Source organism: Camelus ferus, chromosome 27, assembly GCF_009834535.1.
Source record: "Camelus ferus isolate YT-003-E chromosome 27, BCGSAC_Cfer_1.0, whole genome shotgun sequence".
Taxonomy (NCBI): domain Eukaryota; kingdom Metazoa; phylum Chordata; class Mammalia; order Artiodactyla; family Camelidae; genus Camelus; species Camelus ferus.
This window is the reverse complement of record NC_045722.1, coordinates 3183300-3211007: the sequence shown is the minus strand read 5'-3', so window position 1 is coordinate 3211007 and position 27708 is coordinate 3183300. Positions and strand designations below refer to the sequence as shown.

Sequence of the window (27708 nt, the reverse complement as noted above, 5' to 3'; positions counted from 1 at the left end):
AGAGGGGGTGTGACTTGTGCCCCTCAGAGGAACTGCAGGCGCAGCTCACATGGGACACAGACTGGCTCAAAGATCAACGTGAGGTTTGCCCGCTTCTTCAAAATCCGTCTGTTTGGTCTTACGGGGAAAACTAACGTATCCTTGCCCCTCTATTCTGGGATACGGCTGGAGTTCCGGGAAGAGGAACTGCGCCGGGATCGGCACCACGTCCTCCACAAACGGGCCAGGAGTTGGAAGCTGGCAAGGGGCTAGCGGCCCCGCCCACGCCCGTCGCCCCGCCCCCCGGGGACCGCGGCGCGCCGGCGTGACGTGACGCGCGTGTCGACGTCGGCGCGCGCGGAGCCCGGAAGAGTCGCGGGCGGGGAGAGGAGCTGTACTCCGCGGCTCGCGCGCCTCCGTCCCCATGGCGCTGTGGCGCGGCGCGGCGTACGCCGGCTTCCTGGCGCTGGCAGTGGGCTGCGTCTTCCTGCTGGAGCCGCAGCTGCCGGGGTCGGCGCTGCGCTCTCTGTGGAGCTCGCTGCAGCTGGGGCCCGCGCCTGCGCCCCTGGGACCCGTCTCCCCTGAGAGCCGGTTGGCGGCCGCCTGGGAAGCGCTCATCGTGAGACCGGCCCGGCGCTGGCGCCGCGTGGCGGTGGGGTGAGTGCCTTCGGGGCCTGCCTCACCAGGAGGTGCGGGTGCTGCGGGTCTCCGGGCCAAGAACTGTAGCCTCCAGGCGGCTTGGGAGCTGGGAGGTAGCGCCAGCGCGGAGACGGGTTCCCAGAGGTCCCCGGGAGGCCCCTCGGCGCTGGTGTCCACGCTGCCTCCTTGGCGAGAAGCGCCGGACGTCTGGGACGAGCCCGGTTCGTCACTGCTGCGGGGACTCACCAGAATTACTCCTCTCGGCTGGCCCCTGCACCCTTTTCCCGTCTCGGTAGGACCTGCCCCCTTCTCTCGTCTCCGCAGAACCAACCTAATAGTCTCTTGCAAATCCCGCTCAGCCTGACAGAGTTCGAGCCTCCTTCGTTCCAGTCACTGCTCCTTTGGCCGCTGCTCTCTTGCAGTCAGAGATGCTTGGTCTTACCGTTTTTGCAACACTCTTCTTCCTCTTGCTTCTGAACTACTTGAAGGAGTGGTCGCTGCCTTTAGCTACCGAGTTTATTTCTTTACACCTTGTTTCCTCTTCCGTAACGCCGTAGCCTGGAGACCACCATTCTGCTGAAACTTCTCAGAGCTCACCGGAGACTTGTTGATTTTCATATTCAGGTGCCTTTTTAAATCTTCACTGTCAGCTCTGTGCAGCCTTCCACGCGTTAAGCACTTCCTTATCCTTAACACTCTTTTCTTCCCTTGACCTCAGTGACATTGCATGTTTAGGAGTTTACCAAATCACAGAGCCTCCTTTCTTTGTCTTCCTCTCCAGCGTGTCATTATTCCCTTCACACTAACTTCAGTCCCTCTCTCAGTTCTACTTGCATGACTTGCCGTCACCTCAAAAGCACTATACAAAAGCAGGCCTTTTATTCTGCAAGTATTCTACTAGTTCCTGTGAGTATTGGGACAGGAGGAGCAAGGTAGAGCAAAGATCCTGAAGATTAAATGAAATAATCCATGTTATTTAGCATGGTGTCTGCTTTCAAGAGCAGACACCAGATGTTAGCTAGTATTTGTTAAATCGATTAGCACTTTTATTGTTTCTTCAGGTGTATCTTCTTTAATCTCCTCGTTTAAGTTCAAGCCCTTTCACCTGCATCCTTATCAGCTTCATAATTGTTCTCCCTGGCTTTGTGCGCATTCATTCAACAAATACTCATCAACTACGTGGTATGTGTCAGGTCTGTGCTAGGTTCTGAGGATACAGGGATGGATGAAGCAAGGTCCCAGACTCATTTGTTGGAAACAGATATATTCATTATTGTATTAGCCTGCTTGGCTATCATAACAGGATACCACAGACTGGGTGAGCACATTTATTTTCTCGCAATTCTAGAGGCTGATAGTTCAAGATCAAGTCCTCTCTTCTGGGCTTGCAGATGGCTGCCTTCTTACTGTGTACTGCTGTGGCCTTTCCTCTGTTCATGTGCACTTCTGGTTTCACTTCTACTTCTTAAACCGACACTCATTAGATAATGCCTCATTTGACCTTAATCACCTCCTCCAAATGCAGTGACCTTTGTGATTAGGACTTCAGCATATGAATTGGGAGAGAGGAGGACCCAGGGCTGGCCATAATATGTATGAAAAGTGCTTTGCTAAACTAGGGGTTGGAACAAGGTAGCCTGTGTCCCAAAGAAGAATTGCTGATTCTTCCCAGGATGGGGTTCAGGAAGCGCTCCATCTGAGAAGGTGACATTCCATTTATTACTGCTCCATCGCAAATCGCTCTAAAACTTAGTAGCTTAAAACAATGGTCATTTTATTCTCATGATTCTGAGGTTCTGTTGGGCTCAGCTAGGCAGTTCTCACTTGGGGTTTTGTGCGATTTCAGGCAGAGGATGGCTGGGACTGGAGTCATCTAAAGGGTTGATTGTGGTTGTCAGCTACAGCCTCAGCTGTGGTTTCACTTGAACGCCTACACGTGGTTTCTCTATGTAGCTTATTAGCTTTCTCTCAGCAGGGTGACTGGGTTCGGAGAGGGAATGCCCCCCGAGGGCCAGGCAGAAGGATTAATTAATGCCTTTTATGACCTAACCTTAGAAGCACACAGTGTCCTTTCTACCATAGTCTCAGGTCCAAATGGTTTTAAGGGAGGGGGACATAGAACACACCTGGATGGGAGGAATGTCGGCCCCACATTGTAAAAAGACCGTGTGGGAAGGGGCATCTTGTGGCCATCTTGGAAAATATATTCTGCAATAGTGACTTGCATGGGACAGACCCTGGAGAAAAAATAGAATTTCTCCACAAGAAGGTGAGGGAATAATCCCACCTAGACAGAGAGAACCAAATATGAAAAAGTATGTGGCTTGGGTGGGAATAGCAGGTTGGCCCTGTGTTTAGGGCAAGGACCTTATGGTAGAGTGGAGTCAGGAGATGATACTGAAAGGAGCCTTTTATATCGGGGTAGGTGATGGGAAGGCCATAAAGGTTTATAAGGTAAATGATGCTAAGTTCTTTGCAGAGAAAAACTGGTGGGGATGTGAAATTTGAGCAGTGTTTCTGACCTGTTTGCCTCATGTCTAAGGCTTGGCATTATTTTTGTGGGTAACAGACACCCATTCTTACCAGCATTTCTCATTACCCAAAGGGATTTTCAGCCTAAAGATGGGAATGTGCAAGGAGTAGGTGGGTCTGGCGCTCGTACCAGAATCTCATGGGGGTGGGTTGTAGTTTGACCTTTCAGGAGAACGCACACATGCACACACGTATATTCACTCTCTCTTTCACACACTCAAAACACACAATCTAATGTGATTCAGAAAGAGGAAGGTCTTGAGACCCTGACAGTAATTAGGAGCCCGTCGAGCTTGTTTGGCAATGGTGCTAAACAGGTGAGATTTGATGACAGGTTGGGTGTGCTAGAGTAAATGGAGGCAGTCAGAAATGACAGGTTTTTAGTATTGGGGATCTTATGACAAACTCATATGAGCAGATACAGATCATCCAGTTTTCACAGAGAGTAAACTGGGGCTTGGAAACATTGGTTTGCTCAAGATCACCCTATCAAATGCCAGAGGTGCAGCTTAAACCCATCCTGGCTCCAAGTTCATGACACATTGTTGAGAGGTGAAGAAAAAGGAACAAGTCTGTGGTGGAAGGCGGCCGTTTGGGTTTCGGGGCAGGGGAAATGTACATTCCTGTGGGATTTTAGAGGGAGCTGAGCCACCATCAGAGCTGCTGAAGGCAGGTGCCGACAGCGAAAGACTGGAGCGCAGGCGCGTGCTGAGGAGCAGGGTCGCAGACCTTGGCGGTGCCAGCACTTAGGTTGAAGCCAGAGACTGGACAGCATCACCCAGGAAGAGGACAAAAAGGAAAGGTAAATGGGGGGTGCGGGGCGGGTGTCCAGGAGCACCAGCATGTGAGGGCGAGAAGTAAAGGACAGGAGGGGTTTCAAGAAGATGGTCAGTGGGGAGCCCACAGCCACATCTTTCTAAAACGCGTGCTGCCTTCCTTGCTTCAGAATCCGACACTGGTCCTCAGGCTCACTGAGTGAATGAGGGACCCCTCACCCTAGCGTTTTCTCCCCCATACTTTTGAAACCTGTCTTGCTCCTCTCCCCTGCTCAGACTCTCTCTTCTCTTCAGTGTTCTTGTTGTGTCCAGACACAAGGCCCACATCTTTGCTGTGTGTGCTCCCTGTGTGGGCTTCAGTATCAGATAAGTCTGGGTTTGAATTCAGGCTTCTCCAGGTATGGCCTTTGGAATGGCAGTTAACCCCCAGCCTTTTCTCAGATGAAAGCAGTGATGACTAACTTCCCTGTCCACTTGGTGTGGTCTCCGAAAATGCCCACCGTCTTTCTCTGTTCAGAGCACCACCCAGGGCGCGGCCCCGGGACCGTGGCTCCTGCCCTCTTGGGTTTTCTTCTCTACAGTGATTACGATTAACTCTCATAATCTCTCAGGTATAGTGCGAAAGCTGGAGAGAACCTTAGGAAACAATTTTACAGTTGATGAAACAGAAGGGAGGTGATAAGAACCACCATCCTTGTCTTTAAGGAATTTGTAACCTGGGAGGATAGACTGTCCTCCCTCCCCACCCACCCCACCCCGCAGGTCTCTGTGAAACGCCCGGCAGCCCGGCCCACGGCGCCCTCTTGGCCGCCCACAGAGCCGCGTGTTTGGGCATCGGCCTCTGGTGCCTTGTTCTGTTTTCCAGTTGCTTCACCTGTGTCTGTTTTCTCCAAGCCCGCATTGCAACCTTTTACACATTTCTTACTGAACTGTGACGTTCTGCCTACGTGTCACATGAGCGTAATTTTTCCCTTCTGGTTCTTTTGTTCACTCCCCTCCCCCTTTATTTTCCCTGATGATAAAACACCTTAGGTAACGGGCTTGTTTACATTTTAGTGTGCTGTTGAGTTGAAGTAAGCACAGAGAAAGAGTCTCGTTCTGGCTGCAGTAATGTAAAACATAACCAGAAAGCACACATAACAGTACTTTGTTTGGTATCCGGCCCATAGTAGGTGTTCAGTGGTCTTTTTTTTTATTATAAAAAGCTACCAAATAAGTTTTCTCCTACGATTGTTTATTTTCCCTTAGTATTCATGACAGGATTAAGTGGGAGATGGAAAACGTTCCTGTGGTAGTTACATTGTTGTAACTCAAAATCAGTTCTCGGTTTTTGTCTTTTGTGCTGCAAAATACGCTGAACGTTGCTCCTTTCAGTTTTGTTTTTTAGTAACTTTGCGAACTTCACCTCCTGCAGCCTCACCTTTAAAGAATCAAACTCTGTTTAAGGTCTCAACAGAACTAGATATGAAGTGATGTGTTTGCTGAAGTCGTTTCCAGGTGTGGGTATATTCCTTTTAAATATATTCTGAGCTTTTGCTCTCCAGACCCAGGACCCAGGTCCACCTAAGCACCTTCTCTGGGTGGGGCCGCTCGGTGGGAGTAGCACCGCCCTCAGCTGCCCAAACTCTCACTGTGAAACTCGGGCACCTGCTGGCGTCTGAGAGCAGGGTGACCTGTATTCCTGTTAAGATCCTACCCTTCAGGCATGGAATGTTGCATCCAGTAGAGATAGAGCATGCTCTGTGACATGGGATTGAGACCGGTTTACACGATGTGTTTGGTTATCATGTAAGGCTGCGAAAGGAATATGTTTTAAACATATTAATCACCTGCCACGTGCATGTCAATGTGTTCTGCGTGCTGAAAGGCATACGCACTCTTAGATATGCTTTTCCAGTTGGCCAGAGTAATTACATGTGCGTTTGACTTTAAAAGATTAAGAACATTTGAGTATTTAAATGCTGTGTGGTAGGCAAAACCCTTTTCAAAAACTTGAGATCACAGGGGAGGAAGTTACAAGAGTCCTTACGGTGAGGATGCAGTCATTTTGTGCCACGAGGAGGGATGTCTCTCTTCCTTGCCCGAATGATATAAATAATATCTGGCTGACATGGGAACCTTTAAAAAATTATTTGAGTTCTAAAAGTAATGCATGCTTGTAAAAATTAAAATCTGTGTAATGAAAAATAAAATTCCTCTTCCTTACCCCAATCTTATTCCTCATCTTAGAGTTCACCACATTAATGATTTGTGATCAGGAGATTTTTAAAGGAGACTAGAAGGGAAACCTTGTAGCTATTTATTTTACACTACAGTCCAGTCCATTGAGCCTTCTTTATTGATGAGTTTACCTTCTGGTTTCAAAGCATTTGAACTTCTCTTTTAAGGGATGACTTTTAGCAGAGAAACACTGAAAATGTAAGCCAGAACTTTTCCATGCACACATAGGAGAGGCCATGCTAGACAACCTTAGTGTGCACTTTATGATGTCTGTAGAGCCAACCACTGGCTTTTTACCAGCCTTTTAAAGTTCATGGAGCGTCCAGTGAACACCTGCCAAGTGATGAGTTGTCACCAGGCTTCAGGTGCACCTGAATCTATAAGGTGCTACTCAGCTCTAAGGGTTTCAACAGGGAGTATTTAGACGTTTAGGTACTTAGTGTACTTTGCCGCCACCCTGATGTGTCTTTAGAGGGAAAGTGGCTTTTGACCAAAACTTTTGTTTTCCTTACTCTGCAGCAAGCAGTGTTCCTAAGCGTGTGCTAACTTATTTGATCTTCACAGTGGCCCTGTGAGTTATGTACTCACATCACACCATTTTATACATGAGGAGACTGAGACAGAGAAATTAAAGCGACTCCTAAGTCACACAGCCAGGGTGAATCCAGACATCTGGCTCTGCCGCATTTTCTCAAGGGGCTGTTTGTGTTACCATGATAGCTTCGTTCTGAGGTGCTGAGCACCTGTCTTGTCTCTTTGTAGCTAGTGTCAACGTGTGCCAGACGGTCGCGAAGAGCCCTGTGTTCTCATCTTAAGAAACGTACAGATAAAGCAGCTGTCCTCTGCCATATGCTGTTTGCTTTCCAGTTCAGGTCTGAGGCCCACTTCGTCTGTTTCTCTGAGCCGAGGCCTCTGGAGTGTTTCCCTGTTGCTCAGTGTAGAGGCACTGCCCTGGTGCTCCTGCCTCTTTCACACTCTTCCCTCCTTCCTTGCAGAGTCAATGCGTGTGTGGATGTAGTGCTGTCAGGGGTGAAGCTCCTGCAGGCACTCGGCCTGAACCCTGGGAGTGGCGAGGACCACTCGGTACTGCATTCAAGGAATGACCTGGAGGAAGCCTTCCTTCACTTCATGGGGAAGGGAGCAGCCGCTGAGCGCTTCTTCAGCGATAAGGAAGCTTTCCAAGACATCGCCCAGGTTGCATCGGAGTTCCCAGGAGCCCAGGTCTGTTCAGTTCACCAGGGGTGAATTAAGCTAGGGTGGGAAAGACACCTTGTTTGTATGGTTTCAAGACGCGACCAAGCAGTGTTTCTCTCCAGTTTGCCCAAGAGGGTGACTGTTGGGAATTTGTTCTGCAATGTTTTCTCTTTCTGTAGAACCGTGTATCTGACCTTCCTTTAACTCTCCTATTTCTAGTCATTTCAATTCAGCCAGCAGTTATGAAGCATCTTTGCTAAAATTTTGTTCCTGGGTTATCCATTATATTGCTCTTTTAGTATGTTTCCCAAGCTTAAGATAAGAAAAATTTCTACTCCTAACTTGTTTGGGTATTGCTGTAATCTTAGCATGGCTGGGTCCTTCCTGAGCAGAACAAGGCCACACCCACGGAGAACTGGTTCTAGGCTCGGCCTGGGAGACGGGGAGCTGGGTCCTCCCCTCTGCTCTGCTGGTCCAGAGCAAGGTTCCCTCAGCACTGCTGACACTTGGGGCTGGATAATTCTTTGTTGTGGGGGCTGTCTTGCACATTGTAAGATGTTCAGCAGCACCTGTGGCCTCTGTCCACTAGATGACAGTCACACTCCCCCGCTTCCCCAGCCTTGACAGTTAAAAACGTCTCCTGACCTGGTCCGATGCTCCCAGAGTCGGGGAGAGAGGAATGCAGAGTCCCCCGGTTGAGAACCTCTTGTCTGGGCCGGTGGCTCTCAGACCTGAGTGTGACCAGAATCGCTTGGATGGGTATTGAAACGCAGGTTCCTGGGCCGCGCTCCCAGAGTTGCTGATTCAGCACCTGGGGGGTGAACCCGGGAATTTACCCAGCAAGTTCCCTGCTGATGCTGGCTATGTTGATGCTGTTGTTCTGAGAACCACTGATAGGTAGAACCTGTCAGAGGCAGACCGTAGGGGTCCCCATGCCCACCTGGTGATCATAAACAAAGCCCAAGGCCCTGCACAGCCCACACGCCTCCTCAAGGCTCGCACGCCTTCTGAGGCCAAGTGTTGTCTGTCTGAGCATCTCCCCGCCCCACCCGTCTTACCTAAATCTCCCTTTGGTCACCCCAGTCTGGATGTGCTTCTTGTTGGGGAAGCTCTTAATGCCGTTTTTATTTGGTACCTTTCACAGGCCATTCTTTATGGCCACTTACTTTGATAGCCATTAAAGTGATTGTACATTGTTTTGTTCCCTTTGAAGCTGCCCGTGGGAACAGGCAGCACGGGCACCACCCAGCTGAGTTTCTGACAGAGACGCAAGCTGCTGAAATTTCAGTTACAGTCATCTTGACAGCTGAGCTCAGGAGTGAGATTCTGGTCTTTCTGAAAGAACCTTGATAGTACTAACATGATGACAAGTCTGCTGCTTAGCAGTCTTCATGATCGTGGCATTTAAACTGCTAATTTGATTTCTGTTCTGTTCTCTTCTGCCTTGATCCTGCCTTTTGTTTCATAATGTAAACATTTTTTCTACAGAAATTTTATCTAGCTTTTACAGCATCCAAATTATTTCTTAACATTGTAAAACTTAAAATGTGTTATACTTATCTTCCATTAGGGTGACACTTCATTTCATACCTTTTCAAATTCCCTTAAACTGTAAGACAGATTGATTGATAAACAGTAGTTAGTAATAATTATTATATGAAAACTCTAAAATCCACTTCATAGCATCTTAATGTTTTCTCCAAGATTTTTAGTACATTCTTCCAGCCATCATAGTTAAATTAAGTTTAACATGCTATAAGGCCAAATTTCAGCCTGTATGTCACAGAAAGTTTAAAATTTATCTACAGAAGGCCGTTACTGTCCCACCTGAAAGTGATGTCTAGCGTCTAGAATTGGCTTACGTAGCCTGTGCCTCTGCTGGGGCTGAGGGCCGGGAGGTGAGGCAGCAGCCCTCCTCCCAGGCAAGGCTGTTGACGAGGTCTCTGAACTCTCATGACAGCATCAGCCTGATTTCCTGCTTGGCAGGTTTCCCGAGCACGTGAATGCATCCTTAGCAACGTGGAACACTGGCCTGGAGTTACCTGCTCTCCCCCTCTAGGGCCTCAGCTGAGAGATGCGGTGTTTAGGAGAAAACTTTGTCCTCTGTTAGAGCCCATTACCGTTGGAATTTACTCCCAGGAGAGCTTTTACATCTCCTGATGCATCAGTGTGTTTCTTCCTTTCTCAAAATTTAGCAGCAGACATTTACTGAGCACTTACTGTAAGACTGTCCCCGCCCCGAAGGAGCTAAACATGTCCTCAGATGACACCAGTGCAAGTGGACAGGGGCCGCAGGAGAGCTTCTCCTGGGTAGAGGTGTGGCGAGTAGCAAGGGGTCTAATCCTGTAGGGGGTGGGGGGTGCGTGGAGGCAGAGGTGGCCATGGGACAAGGGCAATAGAAGACGCTGCCGAAGAGGTGACTCTGCAGCTGATTCTTGAGACGCCATCAAGGACTTACCGATGCATGAGGAGCAGGAGGTATGCTCATCAAAGGAAGCAGCACGGAGACAGAGGAAGGCAGACCGAGAGCTGCGGCCATGGTGTGGAGGCAGGGCAGGAGATGGAGGTGGACAGGAAAGCCGGGGACAGAAAGAGGGCCTGTATGCCTCACTTAAGAGTTGAATTTTAACACTAATTTGAAAAGATAGATGCACCCAAACATTCATAGCATCATTATTTACAATTGCCCAGATATGGAAGCAGCTTAAGTGTCCATCAACAGAAGATTGGATAAAGAAGACTCTGTGTGTGTGTGTGTGTGTGTGTACACATTTTATATATATATATATATATATATATATATATATATATATATATATATACACACACACATATATATATAATAGATAGATATAATGGAATACTACTCAGCCATTAAAAAAAGAATGAAATTTTGCCATTTGCAGTAACATGGATGAACTTTGAGGGTATTATGACAGTGAAATAAGACAGGAAATATATGATATAAATACTGTATGAAATCACTTATATGTGGAATCTAAAAAGTAAAACAAACTAGTGAATATAACAAAAAAAGAAGCAGACTCACAGATAAAAGAGAACAAACTAGTGGTTACCGGGGAGGGGTGGCAGGGGAGGGACAAGATAGGGGTAGGTGACTGAGAGGTACAAACTATCGAGTATAAAATAAGCTCCAAGGATGTATGTACAACGTGGGGAATACAGGGAATAATTTATAATGACTATAAATGGGTATAACCTTTATTATATTGTATACCTGTAATATATATAATATACACCAACTGTACTTCAATTTAAAAATGAAATAAATGAGATGGACTTTAGTTCACTGTAGTATCGAATGATTTTTCAGGAGGAGAGTAACATGATCATATACTCACTTTAGAAGGAAGACAGTGCAGAAGATAAGGTCTATTCATACTTGTTATATTTCCTTTTGTTTCCTTTATCTGTTCGGCTGCTTGGAAGCTCAAGGCCAAATTTGATCTACTATTAAGGCAATTTTCAAGGGTAGCTTTTTTTTTTTTTTTTTTAAACCTTCTAGTTCATTGTCTGTCAACCTATGGGGTTAACATTTTTATTAATCTTATCTATGTGTGCTTGTAATGTTACCTCAAACCTTTTTTGGAAGAAAATGGACCATAAATTAATTGAATAAAGCTTGAGTAACAGTTATGTTAAAATGCCGTCTAATAATGTTGAACTGTCTCACAGCACTATGTAGGAGGAAACGCAGCTTTAATTGGACAGAAGTTTGCAGCCAACTCGGATTTAAAGGTAGGTCACACTCCCAGACTAAAACCTGTGCCTTTCACTACTGTTTCAGTAATTTTAGGGGCAAGGATGAGTATCTGTTCTGTGATTCAACTTACGGACCACCTACTGTGTGCCAGACCCTGGGGCTCTTGTTAGGAATGTAGCAGTGGAGGGAGAGGAGCAGCAGCGAAGGCTTCTTTGTGCTTACTGTGTGCCTGGTGTTGTCTTCAGCGCTTTCCGGAAAGTGTCTCTTTTAATCCTCGGGACAGCCTACAAGGCTCTCTGGTGCTGCTGTAGTACTGTTACTGTCTTGCTTTCCACGTGAAGCTCGAGGCATGGAGAGGTTCACAGCTAGTAAGAAACAGAACAGTTCTAACCCAGGACCCCAGAGTCCACGTTCTTAAGTACCTTTTGCTACAAGTGGGCAAGGTCTGAGGAGGGAGGCCAGCCAGGAGGTGACTACTGTTGTCCTGCTGTGAAATGAGTGAGGTTTGGATGAGAGACGACAGAAGAGGAGAAAGACTTCTGTCTAAAGCCTCTAACATGGAATCACGTGGTGCTGGACAGCCCATGGGGGCAAAGAAGGTAGGTTTAGCAAATATGATTCTGGAGTAAGTGAACTGGAGAAGTGCAGGAGAGATGGGGCTACTGACAGGAGAGAAGGGGAACCATAGGTAGTCCTCTGGTTTCGGGGAACCAGCCTGCAGATAGAAATATGGGTCAGGGGTACAGAATAAGAGCCCACAGATTGATCCAGAAATTCAGTTAAAAATGATCTGCAGTTTGAGGGAACAAATTCATAGGGAGCTGCACTGTTCAAGGGATGGATGTGCTTAGATGTGGAGAGCATATTAAAGTGTGAACATTTCACACTTTAGTAAGAATTAGAGTTTTCATAAAATAACAAGGTGGGAAACACTTTTTTATAGTCCTTACAGATAATGATTAACTTCCAGACAGAGAAGATGAGAAATTCCAGGGCTGACCTTTGGAAATATTACTGGCAAATGGACGGAAGAGAAGGAAGGATCAGTCGTTAGCTCATTAGAGAGAAGCCAGGCCCTTCCCATCAGGAGCCTGGGCATTTGTCTGGGTCCCTAAGAAAATCCACCCTCTTGACCCCGAGAAGTAATTCTGGCCCTGGAAGTCCTGGGTTAGTTGGACCTTTCAATCTGACCTCCTCTGGGTCCAGCATTTGCTGTTGGTCTCTGGAGAAGCTGACCCTGGGACTGGAAAGCATTCTGGTTTAAAAAAAAAAAAAACAAAAAAAACAAAAAACCTGGCCTTGGTAAGAGGTTAAGGAAAGAAAAGGGGTATCTGTTACTCTGCTCTCACTATAATATGATGAACTAAGGATTATCACCCTTTTAAAGATAAGAAAGGTGATTCAGAGAGGTTGAGTCATGTGCCCAAGGTCACTGAGCCGGTAAGTGATGGAGCCAGGATTCAAACACCAGGCTCTGCCATGACTTCACCACCTGAAACTGCTCTCAGAGGGATTTAGTTTAACTTACTGAAATGCTTCTCAATATGGACCAGGTGATCATCAGAGAACCACCACGGATCAAGGCCCAGGGTTTTCCAAAGGCAGTAATAATAGTTAACACTTAGGTCGTTCTTCCATGTCCAGAGCACTACTTTACGTTATATGAACCCATTTGATCCTTGTGATGCCCTGTGAGGGGGTCTGTTATTATCCCCATTTTGCATGTGGGAAAAATGAGGCATGACGAAGTTAAAACTGTTCCGGTTCCCATACCTAGTGAGGAGCTGGGATTTGAACCCAAGTAGTCTCACTCCAGAGTCCATGCTCGTCACAACCAGGCTATGCTGTGTCTTAGAAACAGACCCTGGTGTGTGTAGCAAATGCGGAGTAGTAGGGTGGTGAAACGGAAGCCAGAGCGCAGAAGAGAGCAGCCTTTACGGAATATATTTGGAATTTAGCCAAGAATTTGCAGTAGATCTTGGATTTTGTCAAATGCTGCTTCTGCATCTGTTGAGATGACTGTGTGTGGTTTTTGGTTTTTAGTTTGCTGTATGGTAATTACATTGATTTTTCAAATGTTAAACCAGCCTTATATCCCTGGGATAAACCTTACTTGCTTCTGATGTGTTACCCTTTTTATGTATCATTGGATTCAGTTTAATAAAATTTTGTTTGCATTTTTTACATCAGTTTCTATGAGGGCTGTATTTTTCTTTCTTTGTCTGTCTGGTTTGGGATCCAGGTAATACTGATCTTACAGAATGAGTTGGGAACCATTCCTTTTTTTTTTTTTTTTTTTAAGAGTTTGTGTGGAATTGGTATCATCCCTTCCTCACATGTTTGTGAAGTTCACCAGTGACGCCCTCTAGGCATAAAGTTTCTGCTGTGGAAAGATTTTTAACAACTTTGACTTAATAGATATAGAGAAATTCAGACTTTCTGTTTCTTGAGTGAGCTTTGGTAGTTTTACCTGTCAAGGAGATTGTCCATTTCTTCTGAGTTGTTGAATTTCTTGGCATAAAATTAATCATAATGTTCCCTTATCCCTTTCAGATCTATAGAATCTAGTGGTGTTCTCACGTGCTCTTTCCTGAAACTGGTAATGTCTTTTTTTTTTTCCCTTGATCAGTTTGGCTATAGGTTTATCAGTTTTATTGATCGTTTCAATAATAATGAGTTTTCAGTTTCATTGATTTTTTTTTTTTTTTTTTTTTTGAAACTTGTTAACGGAGGTGCTGGGGATTGACCGCAGGCTCTCGTGCAGGCTGAGCGCGTCTCTGTCACTGAGCTCTGCTCCCTGCCCCTGGCTTCACTGATTTTTTTTCCCTATATTTCTTTTTTATTTCATCAGTTTCTATTTGCTTTGACTTTCTCTCCTTTTTCTAGTTTCTTAAAGTAGTAACTGAGGTCAGTGATTTTTGGCCCTGCTTTGTTTTCTGGCATAAAGTGTTCAGTGCTGTAAATTTCCCCGTAAGTCGCTTATCCCACAGATTTTGATACATTTTTATCAAACGTTGTGTTTTTATTTTCATTCTGTTCAAATCAAATGGTTTTAAATTTCCCTGATTTCTTGAGGTGAGCCACTTAATTAAGCCCGTCTATGGACTACTCAGAAATGTGCTGTTCAGCTTTTCAATATTGGGGGGTTTCCAGTCACCTTTCTATGACTGATTTCTACTTGAATTCCATGTGGCCAGAGACCACGCCTCTCTCACTCCTGTCACATTTGTTCAGACTTTTTTATGGCCTCGAATATAGTCTGTCTGGTGCAGTTCCATGTACACCTGAGAGGTATGTTGTGTTTTGCCGTTTGGGGTGGAGTATTCTGTGAGTGTCAGGCCAGGCTGGTTGATAATGTTCAAGGCTTCTGTATTCTTACTGCTTTTCTGTCTACTGACCAGTTGCTGAAGAGGGGTCTCGCTGTAATTACGGTCTTGTCTGTTTGCCTTGCAGGCCTGTAACTTTTTCTTCGTGTATTTTTAAGCTCTGTTATTAGATGCATAACTGTTAAGGGTTGTTACGTCCCCTCCCTGAATTGACCCTTTTATCATTACTGGAGATAAAATAATTTCATAAAATTCCTTGTTATGCAATCTCTTGATTAAAATTCGCCATTCCAACTTCCTTTTGATTGGTGTTATCATGGTGCATCTTTTTCCATCCTTCTGCTTTTAACCCACTTGTGTCTTTATATTTAAAATGTGTTTCTCGTGGGCAGCATGTAGTGGGTGCTTGCTTTTTAATACACTTTGACATTCACCATCTTGAAATTGGGATGTTATGTTACTTACATCTAACGTGATTGTTGCTCTCTCAGGTTAGGGTCAGATCGAGCATCTTGCCACTTCTTTTCTTTAGCAGCTGCTTTGGGCTTTGTAACGTTCATTTGTGGCTTGTCACAGTCTGCTTTTCACCACCAGCTGGATGGAAGACCCTCGCAGTAGTGTACCTCTGTCTCTCCCCATCCGCTTTTCGTACTGTTCTGCCATGTACTTTGCTTCTGGATGGGCTGTAAATCTCATACTGTGCTGTTGATACTTTTCTTCAAACAGTTAATTCTCTTTTAAAGACATTTAAATAATAAGAAAAAGCTGAAGGATTTCCTTTAACGTTTCTTGTAGCGCAGGTCTGCTGGTGGTGAATTCTTTCAGATTTTGGATATTTGGAAACCCTTTTAGCGTAATTTGCTAAGGCATTGGTAGGGCTTGCTCAGTTTTTCTCCTGTTTCGTAGGGATCGCTGTCCTTTGTTGCCCAGGTCTAAATGTTTTGAAAACCATTGTTTCATATATTTCATCTGTTTTGTTGTTGTTTCAGGCAGGAGGGTAAATCTGGCCCTTGTTACCTCATCTCAGAAGCTGAAATTCTAGCCAAGAATTAGAGAAAAGAAACACAATTGTAGGGGTGAGACTTTTCAGGAGCGTCAGACAGTGGGCACGTGTCAGGACAGACGGGGAGCAGGGCAAGGGGCGGGAGGGTGTTTTCACCCAGAAGCTGGAATTTCTTAGATATGTGAAAATGCCTCTGTACAAACGAGCAGTTAATCAGCAAGTAAAAATGTCCTTCAAAGCTTCTGGGGGCATATTAAATCTGAAGTGGTGTTGCTCACCTCTGGGGACTTTCCTTGGAATCCCGGTCCAAGCCCTCGTGGTCCAGTGGTCTTGAGTCTGTTAGCCTGGTTGTGAGCGGGGCCCCGAGCTGGCTGGGCAGAAGCAGCAGCAGGTGTGAAATGGCTTCTGGAAGCAGCAGCCAGGGAGAGGCCCGGGGTGGAGCTGAAGAAAGGGTTTTGGAAAAGCTGCAGAGCACCTCCCCCCGGACTTCTGAATCGAAGTGCTCTTTAATTCTCGTATTTGGAAGACTCTCTTGTTCACGTAACAACCAAGTACCGTCGGAAGCCTGGTCCCACAAGTCAGGTCACTTGGTTACTGTGGTCCTGAGGCTCGTTTCTGTAAAATTCAAACAGTTGTTTACATCTGGTGACTTCGAACAGACAGCATCCCGTGTCTGTCCTGTGCAGGATGTGTGTGAGTAAGGAGAGAAGGTGGGCGAGGTGTGTCTCGGCCCGCTTGGGCTGCCGTGGTGACACAGTGCCATGGGCTGGATGGCTTAAACAACAAACGTTTATTTTCTCACAGTTCTGGAGGCTGGAAGGCCCAGGGCCACAGTTCCAGCAGGGTTTGGTTTCTTAAGAGCTCTCTTCTGCCTTGGAGACGGCCGCCTCCCTGTGTGTCCTCACGTGGCCTTTCTTTAATGGCTGTAGTGAGAAAGAGAGCTCTCTCTCCCTGTTCTCATAAGGCCCCCAGTCCTGTTGAGTGAGGACCGCATCCACATGACCTCATTTACCTCCTGTGCACTCTACCCAGCTGTCATCGCGTTGGCAGTTAGGCTTCGACACTGGAACTTGAGGGGACATTCAGTCCCTCACAGGGTGCGTGGGCTTCAGCAGCCGCGTGGGTACCTGTCTGACACCTGTGACTTGGTCTTGTCGCCTCTCATTTCTGGGTACGTTGTATCCATACCCTCCAGAGGCCTACGCCCCAACTACGTTCCTCCAAACCAAAAGCTTTCAAAATTGGATTTGGATTCCAGTGTTTTGTTGAAATGAATAGAAGTGCCTAGTGTACCTCGTGTACAGACTCTGTGGGAGAAGGGGCGGGCCTCCTGATGGACTTTGCATTGCTCGTCTGCAGGTGCTTCTTTGTGGTCCAGTTGGTCCAAAGCTGCATGAACTTCTTGATGACAATGTGTTTGTTCCACCAGAGTCACTGCAGGAAGTGGACGAGTTTCACCTCATTTTAGAGTATCAAGCAGGTAAGAGGAAGTGAGTGAGTAATGGTGTGAGACCGGGCAGGGGCTTTGGGGTGTGACTGTGCTAGAAATCTCACTTTGTAAGTTGGCAGGAGCCTTTTCTAGTCTCAGTGAAAGGTTTCCTGACCCCTTGGTTCTGCTGGGCTGATGCTGGCCATTGTCTGGGGGGAGCGCGGTGGAGGTCACTGCACTGAAGGAGAGTCCCAGGTCCACAGACGTGATGGGCCTGAATGCAAGGGAAATCGGGCCGCAGGAAAGCAGGAATCGCGAATACAGGCGGAAACGTGTTAAACACACATGTATGAAGCTCTTCTTGATTGTTGAGGAAAGAGAAGGGCAGTTAACACCTGCGGAGCTCTGTGCTGCGCTCTGGCCCGAGGCCTCTCTGGCTAACCGTTCCAAACTGCTTAGGGCTGATGCCAGGCCTCTGGCAAGCTTCCTTTGGAGCATTTTGTTTCCCCTTGGGTGTGTGAGTGGAAGTGTTTTGTGTTCAACAGCATTGGTGTTATTTCCCGTTACGTAATGTCCCGATGCTTACAACTCCAGGCCCACCCCATCCCACCCCCAGGAGACTGTGTGTTGTACAGGCTACAGGTCTGATTTCTGAAAAGAGTCCCAAGTACCCGCACATACTCTAATTCTGTTTATCAGGTTCTGTGTGTTTGCTGTTGTGTCTGTTCCCTGCTCAGAACTCAGACTCTTGAATTTCTGATTCAACGTATTGTTTATTCAAGTTAAAGACTCAGACACCTAAACAGACTAATTGGTACCTAAAAGCAGTACTTAGTTAATATGCGTCTGTGAATTGCTTCCAAATCAGCTGATTAAGAGCCTCACCTTCTAGAGTAGTTAACTCTCATGTTAGATAGGAAATAATGGTGCATCTTAAAAATTATGCCTTCCTCCAAGCACAAAAAAGCAGTTGTTTCTTGTTTCTGGTTCTCTTTTGGGTGCTTACTGGAATGAGGAAGTTAGGAGGGCAGGGTCTGAAAATTAGACAGAACGTCAGAGTGGGCAGTTCCCATTTAACGATCCTCAGTTTTAGTGTCCCCAGGCAGGAAATCAGAATGCTGGTTCTTGCTGCCTGCAGGTGGTGGTGAGGACTGAGAGGTCAGTGTGTTTAACACAGTGAGCTGCTTAAATGAAAGGCAAGAACAAGACTGCTGGCTGGAAGGGCCCGGAGTGGCCGAAGGTGTGTGTGCCTTAGCAGGGCTGCTGCCCCGGTTCCAGCTTCCTCTCCTTCGGCGCCGTCGGCGCTCGCACCTGGTCCCTGGTGACGACAGAGTCGAGACACTCGTGTCTTCACCAGGACTCCGCTGTTTGTGTTTGACAGCGGTGCCTTGTGTGTGGTTACGACCCAGCTTACCTTGAAAGGGGCCTGTCTCGTCTTGGGTTTACGAGCTCCCACTTCAGTCTTCCTTTTCTCCGCCTCATTTTCTCAGCACAAAGCCATGGCCTCCCACCAGACTTGATGTGCGTCTTCCTTGGTCCCTGGAGGGAACCTGGTCTGGTGGCAGCAGCCAGCCCTCGGGTCAGCTCTCTTAACGGAAACCCGTCCCCAGCGTCTCTCTGGCCTAGATGAGTCCACCCCATGGGGGCTCGGCAGCGCTTTCCTCCCTCCGGCCAGAGCTCCCGGAGAAGCTGGTTTTCCGGCTTCGGCCTGGGGTCCTTGAGTCACTGCGCAGGCGTTGCTGCCTTACTGACTGAAGGGCAGGGGCAGTGAATTGAGAGAAGGGATCACTTAAGGAAACAGCTTCAGAGCTTTGCGAGAACAGAGGGGGGCTGAGTGTCGCCCTGGGCTCACCCCGTCCGCGTCTCAATCGTTCCACTTCTCGGGCCGCGCCGTCAGTCCTGCGTCCCGCGGGAGCCGCCGGCGCCCGCTCTCCACGGCCCTCCTTGTCTTCGCCTTGCGGAAGCCTGTTCATTTTTGCCTCCCTCACTTGCCCCCTGAGGAGGCGAGTTTACCTGGAACGCGCTGTGGCTCTTCTCTCGTGGGCCGCGCGAGGCAGGGCTGCTTAGCGGCTTCTCTCCGAGTGCCCGCCCCAGGCCTTGCCCCGTGGAGAGTACTTGTGCTGCGTGTTTCTCCCATTGTACGGGGTCTTGTCAGTTGGGGAAATGTTGGCTTAGAATTCATACCCACGCTTTTTGTGTCGTGGGCATTTGAGTCATCGGTCTGTTCTCTTACTCACTTGTTCTTTTGCTGACTCGGTCTCGTGGCTGTGTGCCAGGCACAGCGTGAGGCAGTAGAACTAAGATGATGATGGAAGACACGGGCCTGTCCTCAGCCCACAGTTCACTGCAGGAGGTGGACTCTTGAACAAGTGATGGCACAGTCATGTGCCACGTCCTGCATAGCGTCCAGCGGTGGCCCGGGAAAGGACGTGCTGTAGTCGAGTCTGCTTGGGGGGAGCAGAGTTCAGAAAGGCTTCCCAGGGGAGGCCATCCTTGCTGGGATCAGATTAGCGGGCGCCAGGTGGTCCCTCTGTGCAGGGGACCTTGCCTGGGCTGTGGGGGTCATAGACAGTTCCCGTTAAAGAGGGGAGATGCAGCACAAATGTGAAAAATTAAGTAACAAGGTAGGTTTGAATACTCATTCAAAACAGTAGAAGAAGAGCACTCAGAGCAAAATGACTAATCATCAAGTCATGTAAAGGAGACTCTCTGGATCCTCACAGCAGTGAAAGGGCCCTCAGGCTGGAGCAGTCGGCAGCCACGTAGGGAGGGAGGAACACGTGAGCTTAGTCCTGGGCGGCCGGTACTCCAGAGCAGCTCACTGAGAAGAGGCCGGAGGAGGTGCCCAGACAGCCCGTGGGCAGCAGGGAGGGAGGGCGCCATCAGCCTGACTCTTGGAATCTCAGCCTCCTTAGGCTCTAGTTACATGACAGGTGCTCAGGGCACCACTGCGAGGCAGGACACACCAGGGGAAAGCCAGCAGGTCACACGCTCAGGGACCTGTGCGGTGTGCCCCGTGCACTGGTGTCTGGAAGTCGTGCTCTGGGGTGGGGAAGGGCGCAGACGCCCTGTATCTGAGAGCTTGGTGGACGGAGGGGCTTTCCTGGGACTCGGGGGGAGCTACTTGGCAGCCCCTGGACAGAGGCACGCGGCGCCTGTCCGTGTTTCTGTGCTGTTGTGGGGCTGGGGTTGGGGTTTGGGCTGGTTTCTGTGCTGACCACCGTCCTGGCTACAGCGTGGTGCTTCCCTGGGGCCGTGGCGGCCGGGTCCACTCAGCCAGAAGCCGTCCTACCCAGAGCCCAGGCTCCAGTGAGGTGCCGCCAGCCCTACACAGCCAGGAGACTTAAAGCCTCTTCCTTTCCTTCCCGCTGTGCTGACTGGGCTTTTCTAGGGGAGGAGTGGGGCCAGTTAAAAGCTCCCCACGCCAACCGGTTCATCTTCTCCCACGACCTCTCCAACGGGGCCATGAATATGCTGGAGGTGTTTGTGTCCAGCCTGGAGGAGTTCCAGCCAGACCTGGTGGTCATCTCTGGATTGCACATGATGGAGGGACAAAGCAAGGAGTTCCAGAAGAAGAGGCTCCTGGAGGTAACAGCGCTGTTGTAGACCTCGCCGGACGCAGCCGGCGTGCTCCTGCAGGTCCCTGCCTTGTGGCCTGGGCTGCCCTGCGCTGGGTCCTGCGGCAGGAAGCCCGCCTCCTCCCCTCCAGCGAGGTGCCTCACAGTGCGCCTCCGCGCACGGAAGCACCTGAGCAGGACAGGCCAGGACAGCTGGCCTGAGCCTCTGCTTCCTTGCTAGACCGCATGCGGCTGCAGGCTGCGGAATGTGTCTGTGTCCTGTGTGTTCTCTGTGTCATCTCGTTCCCATCAGCTGTGCTGCAGACTCCCGCGGCAGGTGAAGCCAACGGCTCAGGCTAGGTCCCCGGGCGGAGGCCGGCCACGCCCCGGTGCCGGGGCAGCTCTTTGCGCTGAGTCCTTAACTCCTGCACCTCTGCAGAGCCTAGTTTTCCCTGTTGGGAAAAGCCTCCCTCGGCCAAAGAGGCCGTGGTCCCCATGTGGCTGGGAGCGTGGAAGGTGGCCGCAGGAGGCACCGCCTCCCGGGACCTGCTCCTTCCCCTCTTGCTTGACGTCCTTCTGCGTCCTTCTGCTTCTGACGGCGGTGCTGTCCTCTTGTCTCCACAGGTTGTAACCTCCATTTCTGACATCCCCACCGGAGTTCCAGTCCACCTGGAGCTGGCCAGCATGACCAACAGGGAGCTCATGAGCAGCATTGTGCATCAGGTAACCCTCCCTGGCCCTCGGGGCGCTTTGCAGAGAAGCACCCTTGTCTGGTGGGGCCAGCTGTTCGGGCTCAGGGGCCAGGGCCACTGAGGTGTGCATGTCACATCACTCAGACCTCGGTCCCTGAGACCCAAGGAAGGAGCCAAGACTGTTCCGGAATGGTCTCCTGCAGGTTAGAAACAGGGCCATGTAACGGGTGGTTCCTGGGGCGTGTTTCTCCTGGAATGGAGCAGTTGAAGTGGGTGCTTTCTGCAGTAGAGCTCAAAGGAGAAAACTGAGAGCACAGCCAGGATGCTTCCAGGTGAACCTCAGGAAGCTCAGAGAAGGGGGACCTGGGGGGAGCGCCACTCCTTCACCTTCAGCCCCGGGTGCTCAGCTCCTGCTTTGGGGCAGCAGCAGCGATCCGGTCAATCCAAGAGCGCGATGCTTACGAGCACAGACTTCAGGAATCGGGGTTGGAATGCCAGCTCTGCCTCCCGCTAGCTGTACGAACTTGGGCAAAAGCCACTTAAGCTTTCATTGCATTGTTATTCAGCCTCTTTAATGGGTAATATATTCCCATGGTTCAAAACTCCAAAAATGTTAAAAGATACACAGCACAGCCTCCCTTCCTGCTGCCCCTGTACCCACCGTTAGGAACCTCCTGACTAGCTCTGCCTGATCCCGCCAGAGGCGCTGTGTACGTCCGTGAACAGATACGGCAACAGATCCTTGTATTTTTATCCCTTTTTGCCCAAAGATAGCTTAGCATACTGAATGCACTGCTGCACGCCTTGCTCTTCTTCGCTGGGTGCACTGTGGAGGCCTCTGTGACCGCGTGGAGAGGCCCTCAGTCCCTGGGCTGCCGCGCGGTGAGAGGAAGGAGGTGTGGGGGGAGCCCTTCCTCGCCGGGCGCTTGCCGCCCTGCCCTGCGGCCCCCTCCCCTCCTGCAGCGGCGGGCTCTGCGCGCGCCGCGCCGGGAGCGGGCACAGACGCACAGCGCGTGCTCGGCGCTGCAGCTGCCGGGTCGGGGCGTGAGTCTGATGCTGCCGGATTGCCACCCGTGGGAACTGTACCAATTTGCTGCCTCTAGAATTCTTGACAAGGGCTGGCTTTCCTCATACCCTTGCCACTGGAGTGTGATTAAAACCGTGCTCTCTTAATTATCTGACAGTTGAAAAGTGGCATCTCAGAATATACACGTGTATTTTAATGGACTTGACTTCCTAGTGCGTCACAGCAGGAGTGAGCAGGACGCAGAGCTCCCGGCCAGCCCGCACCAACATGTTGTCATTCAAAGGCCATGCTTTACATTTGGGTTTGTTCCTAGCATTTTTCAGTATAGTTTTACTTGCATTTCTCTTTCTGAGGTTACTTTTTTCACTTCTTTAAAAAGCCATTTTTGTTTTATGTTCTGTCTAATCACGTGCATAACCTTTCTAAGCCTTGGTCCGCTTACCTGTACAGTGGGGACATCTCTCCTCCCCTCAGAGGGTGACAGTAGGAAGTAAGGGGAAAAGAGCCGTTAGCCCTGCGCCTGGCAGGGCACACACTGGACGGCAGTGCTGTCACATTAAGTACACACACGTGCACACACACACCCCCAGCTGCAAGCAGAGGGGCTCGTCTCTTGCACAAACATTCACCTCGTGCAGGTCCCTGGCTCTAAGGCAGGAAGTGCTAAGTAAGAAGAGAGGGTGAGGTGGGGCGGTTCCCCTCAAGATAGAAGAAAACCACGGCTCCTGTCTGGGGCGCTTTCCCCCACGGTGTCACTACTAACCACGATCTTCCTGACCACGCCTGCTTCCGAAGTTTACATCTGACATGAAGCCATTCTCCTTGCTGCTTGGCGTCGCATGCAGGGAATGCTGTGACCCTGGCTGTGGGCCACCCCCGTCCTGGTGTATCGCCTGCTGGCCTTCAGGAACGGCGGGTCAGCGGTGACGGGGTCTGCTCTGTGCACAGGGGCAGCAGCTGGGCACCACGGGAAGAAAGGAAGTGTGTGCGCCCCTGCCTGGGTCTCCCGGCGGCACGGAACACAAGGCTGGCTCTAGAGCAGCGTCACTGCCGCGTTCCAGCTTATCGGGAGTGACGGCGGGGGCGGGAGTAGAGGTGCAACAGCCAGACAGTGGCCTGCGTCTGTCACTTGCCCCCCGCAGACCTCGGGCCCAGAGTCTCTGGTTGGGAAGAGAGCTGCGCCCCGCCTTGCTTCTCTGACTCCCGTCGCTGGCTGTGTCCGAGGCGGCCTAGGCGCTGGGTGTCCGTCAGAAAGAGACGCCCGTTTCGTTTTTGTTAGCAGGTCTTTCCCGCCGTGGCTTCCCTGGGGCTGAATGAACAGGAGCTGTTATTTCTCAGCCAGTCGGCGTCTGGCCCTCACTCCTCTCTGTCCTCCTGGAACGGAGTTCCTGATGTGGGCGTGGTCAGTGACATCCTCTTCTGGATCTTGAAGGAGCACGGGAGGAGCGAAAGCAGAGCCTCCGACCTCACCAGGATCCACTTCCACACGCTGGCCTACCACATCCTGGCCACCGTGGACGGACACTGGGCCAATCAGCTGGCGGCCGTGGCGGCAGGAGCTCGCGTGGCCGGGACCCAGGCCTGCGCGACAGAGACCATAGACACCCGCCGGGTGTCCCTGAGGGCGCCCCGCGAGTTCACCACCTCGCGTTCGGAGGCCGGCTCCAGGGTCGTGCTGAACCCGAGCGAGCCGGTGGTGGAGTGGCACCGGGATGGCGTGTCCTTCCACTTCACACCCGTGCTGGTGTGTCAGGATCCTGTGCGAACCGTGGGCCTCGGAGACGCCATCTCGGCCGAAGGGCTCTTCTACTCGGAAGCTCACCCTCAGCACTAGGGCCTCAGCGCGGGCCGTTTTTCTGAAGGAGAACTCGCCGACCTCAGAATGACGGGAGCTCGGCGGTTTGGAGGATAGGACTGAGGGCGTCAGACCGTTTCTAGATCTGACAGAAAGACAGCCAAAGAAGCAGCAGACAAAACCCTGCCAGACACATTCCGGCCTGCCCGCGCTACACGAGCACTGCAGGCTTTAATCAGAGTTCAGCTATCTCCCAGCAAGACTGTATTTTTGTGTTTGTTTTTACGTTATGTGTTATAGGCGTTAAAACCTTGATTCCCAAGTCCCGTCTTCAGGTATTTTAGGCCAGGCTTGCTGGCCCCTCGAGAGCACGTCGGCTGGAGAGAGCACTGCCCCGGCCCCAGCCGCGGTGCACGCCGCCCCCAGCCCGTGCCCCGCAGAGCCCGGGTGCGTGCGCGCACCCCCCAGCTCTGCGCCGTAGCAGGATCGTGATTTCCATTCAGTGTTAATCATGAACATAGTTAATGAGCGCACCTCTCAGCCTTCTGCCCTCAGACTCAGGACAGAATGGTCCCTCCTGTGCTTCAGAGCCGCAGGGGAGGCGGTGAGCCGGTCACTCTGCAGTTTAAAAGCCTGGCTAGCCCTGCAGGGGCAGGCGCTGGGGCGGAGGGCTGCGCCTTCCTGCCCTGGCTCCTTAACCGCAGTCTGGCTGGTCGGGGGCTGCTGTGCCTGGGCCCAGCCTCACCGCCCAGCCCTGGACCTGCTTTCTGCAGTAAAGACTGGTCCACGGCCATTCTGATCCTTGAAGGAATTTACTTCTACAACTGGAATGTGCTTCTGGGTGTGTAACAGATCATGCGTGTTTTATGTTGACACATCACATCCATTAGAGTCTGACCTCAAAAGAGCCCCAGGATCATGAAAAAATTTGTCATGTTATGTATTTATTTTTTATAAATCAGGGGACTTCAGCGTGCTTTTAAATATATTAAAACAACTTACACTTGAAGAACCCTAAGTCTCTTTGCGGTTGATTTTATTTCTGCCACAACTCTAGGGCCAGGAAAAATAACAAACACTTTGATCTTGACTCTCGCCTTATGTGTTCCTCTGCTCTTGAGATGTCTGATTATCTTGTCTTCCCATCACTGGGTGAGGTGGCCCCTCACACTGAGTCAGTTCTAGGTCTGTCCTCTGCTTTAAAGTGACAGAAGACACCAGGGTCAGGTAGCCAGGCCAGTGTGAACCAGCAGTTTGAAACAGGGTGGTGCGCCTTTCTGTTCAGAGCAGTGCAGCTGGTGGCAGCTGGTGGCGGCTGGTGGCAGGCCCGCTCCAGTCAGGGGTCATTCACGCTGGGCTCACAGCAGCAGCTTCTGGAATCTCCAGGCGCCCTCAGGTTCTTCATTTATGACCTCCCCCTCTGCTTTGAGTAAGAAGGGAGGGCTTGATCACTCCTTCTTCAAAGCCAACTTAAGCCTAGAGAATTATGCAGCTTGAAATTCAAAGCAAGCAGCTTATTAAGAAAATCTCTGGCTGCCTCCAGGCTCAGTTAGAAATAATTAAACACCAACTTTCTAGCCTGTTTTTACTAGAAAGGCTTAAGTGAGAAGTGGTTTCCATTTTCCCAGTAAGATTTAGAACAACTCATCATTTATGCTGTCAGCCTGAGAAGTGTTCTCCACGTGACCTCTTTCACGTATCTGTCTGTCTCTAAGTTGTGTCTGCTCAGTCCCTGTCCTTCGCATGCTCCCAGCATGGCTCCAGTTCCTGCTGGCAATGGTCCAGAAGGACACGCACAGCAGGTGTGGGCAGCGCATGACCTCAGAGCAGCGCTCCTCAAGAGGTGGATCTTGAACAATTAATCGTCCCTGTATCAACCTGGTGCTTATAAAGTATCAAACGCGTCACACATTATAGGGGTAATCGTTGTTAAGTACTGTTGTGTAAAATGTTGTGTACTCCTGAACGCGCGTGTGCGGGAGTGAGGGTCCCTGTGTCCCTCTGAGTGCCTTGCCGTTCTGAGGAGGCGGCGGGGCTTTGGAAGTGAGAGTGATGGGGATCCGTCCCCTAGGACAGATCGTGCAGCCTTGGGTCAGAAAGGCAGGACAGACCTGAACAGATGGGGCTCCAGGCCCCTTTGCTTTGAAATGTATTTTACAGAGGTTTCCATGTATGATTTGATAGGAAGAAAAGTAGCTTGAAAACCCCTGCACCAGAAAGGATGCCTGTCAAAGGTGATCCTTCCTGAAACTCTGGTGACCCTCATTCTTGCATTCCCTTGAGACTGATCTACCAACCAGGGAGAAGCTACAGCCCACAGAACACTGTCAGGAGATAAGAATCCAGCCAAAAATCAATCATCTTTATTGTGCAGATTCAGTTTGCATTTTATTCTCTGACTCCGTTAAGTTTGAGTGGGGCAGAGGTAATTAGTCATCAGCAGAAGAAACCCAAATTCTATGCAGGTCTGAGATGGTAAGTATTGCATGATGTGGGACAAGTTCCTTTTCCTGGGCCTCATTTTTCCTTATCTGTAAAATGGGACCAGTAATGGTCCTTACCCTCAGAGGGTTCTTGATTAAGAGGAATGCCAAGCAAAATATTTAGCACAGTATGTGGCATGTATTTAAAAGTTTAATACTTGTCGGTTGCTATTAGTAAACTAAACAGGCAATTTGCCTGGGTCTCTTTAGAAAACGACTGAAGATCATTGAAAAGCTACCACAATGATAACATTTAATTTTTTTGGTCTTATTTTAGGTAAAAATTTTCATACAGCGAAACTGTGCAAATTTGAAGTCCATTTGGTAAGTTTTGACAAATGCGTATACTTAACACAAATACTAACACGAATGCCTTTCCACATACAAATTGTTTCCATCATTTCAGATAGTTCCATTAGGCCACTTTCAAGGTACCCTCAGCCTTACCCTCAGCCCTGACCCCAGAAGCACCCGTTATCCTTTCCCACCATAAATTAGTTTTGCCTGTCCTGGAACTTCATAGGAATGAGACCATGTGGTATTTAGGCCTCTTGTATAAAGCTCCTTGGGTTCAGCATGTCTTTGAGATTATGTCGTTGCGTGTAGTCTGTTGCTTTTTGTGACTAAATAGTATTTCACAGTGAGTAGTCTTTCCCCTTGGGGCTTTTATGAATAATGCGGTTATCAAGAAGTCGTTGGGCATTTTCTTTACGCTTGGGTAAAAATCCACTGGAGTCGAGTCGCTGGGATGGGTACGTATCATGGGACAGGTGAGAGAACGTTCCCCGAGGTGGCTGGACCGTTTTACACTCCTGCCGATGACACACGGCAGTTCTGGGCGCTTCTCGTTCTTGCCAACATTTGGAGATGTCATTGTTTAATTTTAGCCTTTTTGATGGGTCCACAGTGGTATTTCATCGTGGTTTATCTTGCCGTTCCCTCATGATGAACAGCACTTTTCCACATGCTTACTGGCCATTCATGTATCTTCGTGGACGTGTCCAAATTTTCTGCCCAGTTTTTTTTCAGTTGGGCGGTTTTGTGTGTGTTGTTCGGGTTGTTCATTGTCTCTAATTATGGAGCTGGAGGGGTCTTCTGTATTTTCTGGATGTAAGTCCTCTGTCAGGCACCTTCTGTGACTGCTTCCTCCTAGAGTACGTTCTCACAGTCTCTCGGCTGACGCCCACTGTCTTCACGGCCTAGTGGCCTTCTGTGTTCTCAGAGACATTTGGGTCATTCCTGTGTCATGTATATGGTCTCATATTTTATTCCAGGAACTTTATAGTTTTAGGTGTTCCATTTAGGTCTGTAATCCATTTTGAGTTCCTTTTT

The 27708-nt window shown here is 49.5% G+C and overlaps 1 protein-coding gene across 3 annotated transcripts; it reads left to right on the top strand.

Moving 5' to 3' along the window:
* The first annotated feature begins 322 nt into the window (after positions 1-322).
* ADPGK (ADP dependent glucokinase) lies at positions 323-24911 on the top strand. 3 transcript variants are annotated; one of them, XM_032468986.1, is made up of 7 exons: positions 323-636; positions 7142-7367; positions 11037-11099; positions 16753-16873; positions 20214-20410; positions 21004-21102; positions 23381-24911. In XM_032468986.1, the coding sequence occupies exons 1-7, from the start codon at positions 404-406 to the stop codon at positions 23930-23932; spliced, it is 1491 nt and encodes a 496-aa protein (XP_032324877.1). In that variant the 5' UTR covers positions 323-403; the 3' UTR covers positions 23933-24911. The 3 variants fall into 3 exon arrangements, with proteins under 3 accessions (XP_032324877.1, XP_032324876.1, XP_032324878.1); XM_032468985.1 differs by having other exon boundaries at positions 23378-24911; XM_032468987.1 differs by lacking the exons at positions 323-636; positions 7142-7367 and having other exon boundaries at positions 11057-11099; positions 16823-16873; positions 23378-24911.
* Positions 24912-27708: the final 2797 nt, after the last annotated feature.

Bases quoted from the DNA above. Each gene is read 5' to 3' on its own strand.
- ADPGK (XM_032468985.1), top strand. From the start codon at position 404: ATGGCGCTGTGGCGCGGCGCGGCGTACGCCGGCTTCCTGGCGCTGGCA. The intron at 637-7,141 runs GTGAGTGCCTTC...CCTTCCTTGCAG, and splicing joins TGGCGCCGCGTGGCGGTGGG to AGTCAATGCGTGTGTGGATG. The intron at 20,411-21,003 runs GTAACAGCGCTG...TTGTCTCCACAG, and splicing joins AGAAGAAGAGGCTCCTGGAG to GTTGTAACCTCCATTTCTGA.